This window comes from Coffea arabica, chromosome 3c, assembly GCF_036785885.1.
Source record: "Coffea arabica cultivar ET-39 chromosome 3c, Coffea Arabica ET-39 HiFi, whole genome shotgun sequence".
NCBI classification, from domain to species: Eukaryota; Viridiplantae; Streptophyta; class Magnoliopsida; order Gentianales; family Rubiaceae; genus Coffea; species Coffea arabica.
Window position 1 is genome coordinate 40,280,296 of NC_092314.1, and position 8,468 is coordinate 40,288,763.

At 34.5% G+C, this 8,468-nt stretch overlaps 1 protein-coding gene and 1 long non-coding RNA gene across 2 annotated transcripts; one reads left to right on the top strand and one right to left on the bottom strand.

Annotated features, from left to right (window-relative positions):
- Window positions 1–913, bottom strand: LOC140038141 (uncharacterized). The gene is made up of 2 exons (XR_011841964.1): window positions 833–913; window positions 1–436 (listed from the first exon to the last, which is right to left on the bottom strand). It is a non-coding gene; the product is annotated as an uncharacterized lncRNA (long non-coding RNA).
- A 1,813-nt stretch (window positions 914–2,726) lies between these two features.
- On the top strand, window positions 2,727–4,729 carry LOC140037724 (trans-resveratrol di-O-methyltransferase-like). Its single transcript, XM_072082730.1, has 2 exons — window positions 2,727–3,558; window positions 3,911–4,729. Exons 1-2 carry the CDS (start codon window positions 2,776–2,778, stop codon window positions 4,223–4,225), a joined length of 1,098 nt encoding a protein of 365 aa, XP_071938831.1. The 5' UTR covers window positions 2,727–2,775; the 3' UTR covers window positions 4,226–4,729.
- Window positions 4,730–8,468: the final 3,739 nt, after the last annotated feature.

An 8,468-nucleotide genomic window follows, 5' to 3' on the forward strand; every position in this document is an offset into this window, starting at 1 on the left:
GAGTTTTAACTCAAAATTCATTACCATGAAAAGTCCATACACCAATGGATTTCCTACTGAAAATCCATTTATCATAATTTATTCAATAGCAGGAGATAACATATTTTACACTAGAACCACGCTTCCATTTATTTATGTTACAGCAAGAACAATTTGCTAATTGTTCATTTAGATGCTAGCAGCATTTTAGCTTGGAGCTTCAGCATGATTCAGCAGTCACCACGACACAAGTCCCCAGGCCACAAACAGACACAGCCAGGACAACAGCCATATGGATCGTCCTTGCAGGATTCCAAAAGACCTATACAGGTATCTTTTCTAACCCCAAGCATTTTTATAATCTGTCCTCCAATTGGCAGCATTTTTCTTGATGCAGTTTTGACGGCATTGGTGGTTTCTGTAGCTTCTGCAGCTTCAACTTTTCCTAACACCACACCTGCAAAAGAAATTGGGGAAAAAAAATCTTAGTAGTACATTTAGCTAGTATTGGACAAAAAATGCTCTTATTATATGTGTGTATGCGCGCGTGCGGGTGTATGATACTATTTCCTTCCTTTCATATTACTTGAAACGAAATAATTTGAACACTACATGAAATATGCTAAAAAAAAATAGAAAGACAAAGAAAGACTATTGTGTTAGTTATGATTGTACATACACACACTTTTGCATGATACTATTTCATTGCTTTCATATTACCTGAAACGAAATAATTTGATTACTATATGAAATATGCTAAAAGGGGGGGGGAGGGGGGGAAGAGAGAGAGGAACTATTGTGTTAATTATGATTGTACGTAAATGATAAAATAATATCAGTATGAGAGACTAACTAGATGCAAGGAGCACAAGAACAAGGAAGAAAGACTGATTAAAAGCCATTTGCTGTGAGATTCTAAGTGCATAAACTTTTGCACATATATGTGTATGTATAGTGGTGAATGAAAGGATAGTTGTATCACCCCGGGTCCATTGGACTGTCCCAATAAGTTTTTGATTTAAAAATATAGGTTTAAAATGATTAAATCAAAATTATTAGTAATCCAACGTGCCAAAGCTCATATTTCATTTCAAATCAAAATTATAATAGTGGGATATCTCACTCCTCTAATTTTATAGAACTCCTAATAACTTTTTGAGTTGAAGTCTCGGTTCAAAATAGTTAACTCAAAATTATAAATAATTCAACAAATTGGAACTTATATTACTTTTCTTTCTTCTTTTGACTTCCGATGTGGGATATCTCAATAGAGGGCACCAATTTCACTTGCATGATCACAAAAATCATGTTCCGGATAAGATTTCCAGATAAGATGGTTGACTATAAGGGTACGTGCAGGACCACGGGTAGGCGGCAATGATTTCACTTGTATGGCCACAAAAAACACGTTCCAAATAAGATTTCTGGATGAAAGGGTAGTTCGTGGTGGACAACGGTTCCGGGCGGTTTTGCCCATTTTTAACTGTACGTAATTTTTTTTGTACATCGCATAGCTTTATAGTAAATTTTTGTGAATTTCACACATACATTAAAAATCAAGTTACAACTTGTGATCTCAACCACACAAATTGCATTAAGCTTTGTTTATGTTACTTTTAATTCTTAATCTCTAATAAGATGTTGAAACAATCAATCTTTGGACAAGTTGCCTAGCCAATTTGGAAGAGTTGCAACTCATTGAAATGGAGTTGAGGTAGGTTGCAGATGGTTGTGACAAAGGTTAATTGAAATTTGTCAAATTTAATGCGTTTTTAGTTGATCTCATTGTGTTATTTGTCTTTCATTTTTTTTACATATATATTTTTCTCAATAAGCTCATCTTGATAGGGCGTTGTTTGCTGACTTTGTTAAGTTTATTCACAGAAATTATTGCTACGTGATTTATTTTAGCCTCGTGACCTGCGTTATAAATTCCAATTTCTTCTACGCTTGCAATCGAAACCATTCTAGAGTGATAAAAAAATTTTAAAAAAAAATTGCTAATGAAACCATATATTCAACTTCATAAACTCTCTTTTCCTCACATGTGTAATTTATCTTCGTAAGCAGATATTAACATGGCCTGCCGATTCACTCCTATTCCAATCAAGAATATATGTTCTAATTTTATTACAGTTTCACTCTTGACATATCTGCTCAAAGATTCACTTAATAATTGAGTTCATTTATTTCCTATCTTTCTCCCAGGCTCTGCTGCACTCTAATGAATTGTTATTCATAATATTAAGGTGCTCGACATGCACCAATTTTCCTCATTAATTAAATGCTAGAATCCTGAAAATCCAATAAAATCTCAACCATGACTCAAAAGTTGTCACTATTTAAATTTCGTCTTCCAAACAAGAAAGCACCACCAGCAGTGTGAATTGTGCGATTTTCTCAAGTGATAATACACATGGAAAAAAAAGAACAATTAATTAATTTGTGCTGATTATACACTTTAATTTAAGCAAGTCTCTAGAAACACTGAATTATTGCACCAAGTAGGAGCCTAGAGTAACCTATATACTCATATATGAATTGGTCAAGAAAAGGGGACTGATATAATTGCCCACAAGCTATTCCTTGTCGACAACAATCAGCTGCCTTTGGATCCTTGTTTCTGAGTTGATTTCATTGTTTATTCATTTTTCTAACCGGTTGTTGTCATATTATTAGAAGAAACTATTGCAACGTTATTGCAGTGAATCCCATACCCGGCCTATAAAATGCGAGTTCTACTTGTAATTCCCAACCAAAAAGCGCAAAAAAAATCCTAGAATTTCAAACAAAAAAATGGATTTGGCTAGAAATATTGGTGATCATACTGGTGAGCTTTTTCAAGCACAAGCTCACATATGGAACCATATGTTCAACTTCATAAATTCTATGTCCCTCAAATGTGCAATTCAATTAGGCATTCCAGACGTTATTCACAAACATGGCCAGCCGATGACCCTTGATCAATTGATTGATGCTCTTCCCATCAAGAATGCAAAAGCCCCTTTCGTTTATCTTCTCATGCAGATTTTGATCCACTCAGGCTTCTTCATTGAAGCAAAGATTCCTGGAAATGAGAATGATAATCAAAAGGGTTATCTGCTTACTTCTGCTGCTGAACTCCTTTTAAAGAGTAACCCTTTTAGCATGACGCCGCTTTTACTGTTCACGCTCGATCCCACCTTGACTGATCCATGGCACCATCTCAGCCAGTGGTTTCAGAACAGTGATGAAACCCCATTTTATACTTGCCATGGGAGGTCACTTTACGATCTTGCAAGCCATGAGCCACGGCTTAATCAATTCTTTAACGAAGCAATGGCTAGTGATACCCGGCTGGTTAGTAGCGTGGTGACCAAAGATTGTAAGCATGTTTTTGAGGGTTTGAATTCATTGGTAGATGTTGGAGGTGGAACTGGAACCTTTGCTAAGGCAATTGCTGATGCTTTCCCTCACCTGAAATGCACTGTGCTTGATCTTCCTCATGTTGTTGATGGCTTGGAGAGTAGTAAGAACTTGGCCTATGTTGGAGGTAACATGTTTGAAGCCATTCCTCCTGCAGATGCTGTTTTAATGAAGGTATGAAATCGATGTTGCACGTTTTCTAGTTGACAAATTTTTTTATAGTAGTGTTATTTAGATTTTTTTCCTTATTGCCTGAGATCATAAGATTAAAATTCACCAATTATAAGAAGTGTCAACTTCAAAAGTAAGATTGAGTAGTAGAAATTGAGGTTATGCTTAATCTAAGAACTGCATCAAGAAGAGGGGAAAAAAAAGAACAAAGTTTTAAACGTCAAATTGATTGCGTGTGTTTGGTACTATAAGAGAATAGTTTTGTTTTTGCTTTTTGACGCAAAAAGCTTTAGATGGGGTGCAATGTTTCTAACAAAAATTTTCTTTCATTGTGATATAATTTGCAATCAAGCAGTGGATATTGATTGCTTGGAGCGATGATGAGTGTGTGCAAATACTAAAAAAATGTAAAGAAGCAATTCCTAGCAAGGAAAAAGGAGGCAAAGTGATAATTGTTGAAATGTTCTGCAAAAGCCAGCAGAAAGGGGATGATGATCATGAGGCGATTGAGACCCAACTGTTCTTTGATATGGAAGTGATGGTTCTAGGCAAAGGAAGGCAAAGAAATGAGAAAGATTGGGCGAAACTTTTCACGGAGGCAGGCTTCAGTGACTATAAGATAACTGCAGTATTGGGATTGAGATCTATCATTGAGGTTTATTATTATTAATTAATATGCTTTTTGAAAATGTTGTTTGTGCTAAAGAGCGATGAATCTTTAGTCAGGATGTTCAGAATAAGTTTTATGGCTTTGGAGTGTTTGTTTTACTCACTTATTGGCAATAGACAAATTGCCAAAGTCCAGTCTTGAAGCTGAACGTGGGCGGCTGATCAACTTGGTTCGTGCTTGTATCTTGAACCAGATTTACTCGCGAAGTTCACCGGATTTTCTGGCAATTGGGTATTGAATGAGAAGAGAAAAATTACAGCCGCTTGTATAAATAAATCCCATTTCCTCAGTTGAAGGGCACCAAAGCTCAAGTGAAAGATAGGAAATGAACGAGTTGAATTTTTGAGTGAGTGTTTGAGCAGCTATTCTCAAGAATGAGGCTCAATTATTAGTGTCCAATATAAATTTATTTTGTGTGTTGTTATTAAATATATTTTGAGTGTAATAAAATTGTTCGTTTGCCTCCTTTATATAAAGGATTTAATCCATTGATTTGGTATTAAACCCCACCACAATCCAACACTGGAATGTGTCCAAATCCCAGACTGGAATGCACAGCAAGCACATTATGTATAAATGGTGTGGAGTTGAGGTAGCTAAGGACAATAACTGTTTCCAACATTGTTGAAGTTGAAGTAGATGCATCGCTTCCACTTTAAATTCAGCCATTACAGCTGAATGTAAGTTGAAGAAAGAACGGATAAACATGAGGGACAAAAAACTGAAAAAGATTTTCAGTTCTTAACTTGCCTAAGTTGTACAACACTTTCTAAACAAAATGTAAATTACTTATTCAATTTCGAAACAATGACATTGTATCTAATTAATATTCGTGTAGATCCATATATGTTTGTAATTTCAAAGTTATGTGACTTGCTTTTGGCTGCACATTATCAAAATTTGCCTTGTTGAGAAAATCTTTCCCATACATCATTTGGGAGGGTGGCACCTGACAGCTGTCCCATACACCTTTCTGGATCTTGCAAATATATTAGTCAACAAAAAGAGTGCGCAGAAGAACTAAATTGAATTGTTATAGCCACTCATGGCCCCAGTTACTAATCATCATGCCTATCCATTCGTGTGGGTCTTATATGCCATTTTTGACAAAGCTATTCAATCAAGACTGCCATTTTTGACAGCCTTGTGCTGGATTTTTCACAGATATTGCAAGTTTCAATGCTAAGAAAAATAGACAAAACAAATTTGCCAAAATCCAGCTCTCCAAGAATGCCAACTTTGGACGAGCCGCTCTCTAAATCGAACCCATGTTATGTTAGCGCTTTACATGAAATGTAACAAAAATGAAAGACATAGTTAAACAAAGTTTCAGCTTATCTCTATTATTGTTCAAAAGAATGACACAAGTAGTTTCAATAGTCGATTTGACAATTAAGTTTTATCTGTGTAGATATATACATTTCTAAAGCTACTTTAAGCTTTTATATCAAACAATTATTTTGTTGTTAATGAAAATAACATCCTATTATATCCTCAAAAGTATTGCAAATAATTCAAAATAGACGAGTAACCATGTCTTCATCCAAAATTAATTACGAATATAATACTACATGGAGAGAATCCTAGTTTTGAGGGATTTCATTTTTTTTTTTTTTGCAATGTCAAATATTAGTTTAGTATCTAAGTACAAGTGGAGTGTTCATTGACAAGATAAATTAAGCGTAGCTGTTGCAAACTATTTTTAAAACATTTTTCTTATATAATAATGCTACCCAATCAGAAAAAAACTTTTGCACACACGTGTGTGTGTGTGTATATAGTACTGAATGAAACGGAAGATATAACGCCTTGGGTCCATTGGTGTGACCCATTAACTTTTTGAGTTAAAACTATGTATTCAAAATGATTAATCCAAATTTATTAGTACCCATTGGTGTGACCCATGATTTTACCCCTATATGTTTGGTACTTCATTGAGCGTAAACTCACCCCTTTCTGTTGCTTTTGTTTTCCTTACAAGGGACAAACTTGGAAATCACGGTTTTGAAAGAAAAGGATCAAGCCAGTATATATGTCATGTTGTTAAGCTCTTTTGGAAAACGAAGCCCTAATTGTATTGTATATAGTATGAATACCTCGGATTGCATTGCATGTTAATTTGTTCAAGACTCCAATGTAAATATATGTAGTTTCCGATTGTTCATTTTCCTTGGATCCTTTCGCGCGTACTATGTTGGGTTTGTGTGTATCGATTCCGTAGTCATGGCGAAAGTTGGGCAGGCGGTCCGCCGAACCCTTTGGTTCGCCTTAAGGTGAGGTGGGACTGTCACATTTCTTATATAATAATGCTACCCAATCAGAAAAAAACTTTTGCACACATGTGTGTGTGTGTATATATATATATATATATATAGTACTGAATGAAACGGAAGATATAACGCCTTGGGTCCATTGGGGTGACCCATTAACTTTTTGAGTTAAAACTATGCATTCAAAATGATTAATCCAAATTTATTAGTAATTGGATGGGGCGAAACTTATAATTCATTTAGTTCTTTTTCCGATTTCCAACGTGCGACATCTCACTCAATCCTCCCCTTTGAAACTTTACGTTCTTGCAAAATTTGATCATAACTATCCACTCAGTCATATGTGGATTCTAGAGAATTCCGATAAGAGACCGTACAAGAATTGGTTTGATACCTTTTATAACGCTCCGAGTCTACTAGATTGGCCGAATAATTTTTTGAACTGAAACTGTGTATTCAAAATTAATAATTCAACGGATCAAAACTTATATTTCATTTCTTTGTTCTTCTGATCTCCGATGTGGATTATCTCAGTACATTTACACTTGCATGAACACAAAAAACACGTTCCGGATAAGATTTTGGGATAAGATGGCTGAATGAAAGGATAGTTGGTGGTTGCGTGATTATGGGTAGGTGGCAATAATTTCACTTGCATGACCACAATGAACACAATTCCGAATGACATTTAGGATGACAGGGTTGGTGGTCCACAAACCATGCGATGTACTGTTAGACAACATCGTACCTGGTTTGTCTTGTCATCTTCAATAAATTTAAGGGTAAAATATACTTTACTCCCACATGATTTAATAATTTTTCACATAATTTTTCTAAAGTTTTAAAAGCTATATACAATGCCTTTGTGATTTAAATTAAAGTGTCAAATTGACAGCAATGATCTTATGTAATGGAACCCAAAAAATATAGAAAATACCCTTATTTAAAAACTAAAATAGTTGAAGTGACTAAAATATATAAACGTAATATGTATGACATTTCAACCCTTTATAGTTTTGTATTTTATCACATAACTCCCTTATGATTTAGTACTTTACCATATAATCCCATTTTGATTTTTAAAATATATGCATAACCCCCCGTTGGTAATTAATAATTTTCAACTTTATAAAGGAGTATTTTTGACATTTTAGTTGATTCTATTATGGAATACAAATTCTGCCATTTTGACACTCTTGTCCAAGTTATGAAAGAGTTATATATAACTTTTCAAACCTCAAGGGGGTTATGCGAAAAAGTGCCAAACCACAGGGGATAAAGTGTATTTTTACCCTAAATTTAATTATATGCTTATATAACTTGGAACATTAGGACCATTTATTCTACAGTATTGTCAATTTAAACCAAGCCAATGAGTCTTTTGGCTAAACATGCTTCCTCCTTGAGATTAATTACGGATGCCTATTTTATGTCATTCTCTCCGCTGTACAATTTTGAGCTTTGAAATTCCTCCAATTGATGGGTGGATTTCAAATCCAAATCCACTCAAATCCCTCATCCAAACAGATCCTAAGGAAATCTTCATCCTATGTAGATCAGTTGCACTTTGCTCTCTCATCAAACAAATTATGTTAAGACATGAATGATTCGGAATGCATTTTGGCTGGATTTGTAAGGGTAAACTCTGTGTTATTTTGTATTAAACAAAAGTTCTCATGGTTAATTATTTATTTGGAGCTAACAACAGCATGTTCCTCCCTTGTCAATAATACTGTCAAGAGCCAATAAATAGAACAAATAAAATGATAAATTTACCCTCTACTCACAACAATAATTAAAACTCACAAAAAAAAAAAAGTTGCAAAAATAAAATTTAAGAGAGTTTACTAGAGAGAACATAAAGATAATTGAACTAAATAAATCTTTATCCCAACGCCTAAACTTTAAAAATTGATAGATAAAGGAAAATATAAGAATGGAAATTGCAGAAAATAATAAAAAGGAAGTTCACA

Coding starts and splice junctions, on each gene's coding strand:
- LOC140037724 (XM_072082730.1), top strand. CDS start 2,776: ATGGATTTGGCTAGAAATATTGGTGATCATACTGGTGAGCTTTTTCAA. Junction 3,559..3,910: donor CAGATGCTGTTTTAATGAAG/GTATGAAATCGA, acceptor GCAATCAAGCAG/TGGATATTGATTGCTTGGAG.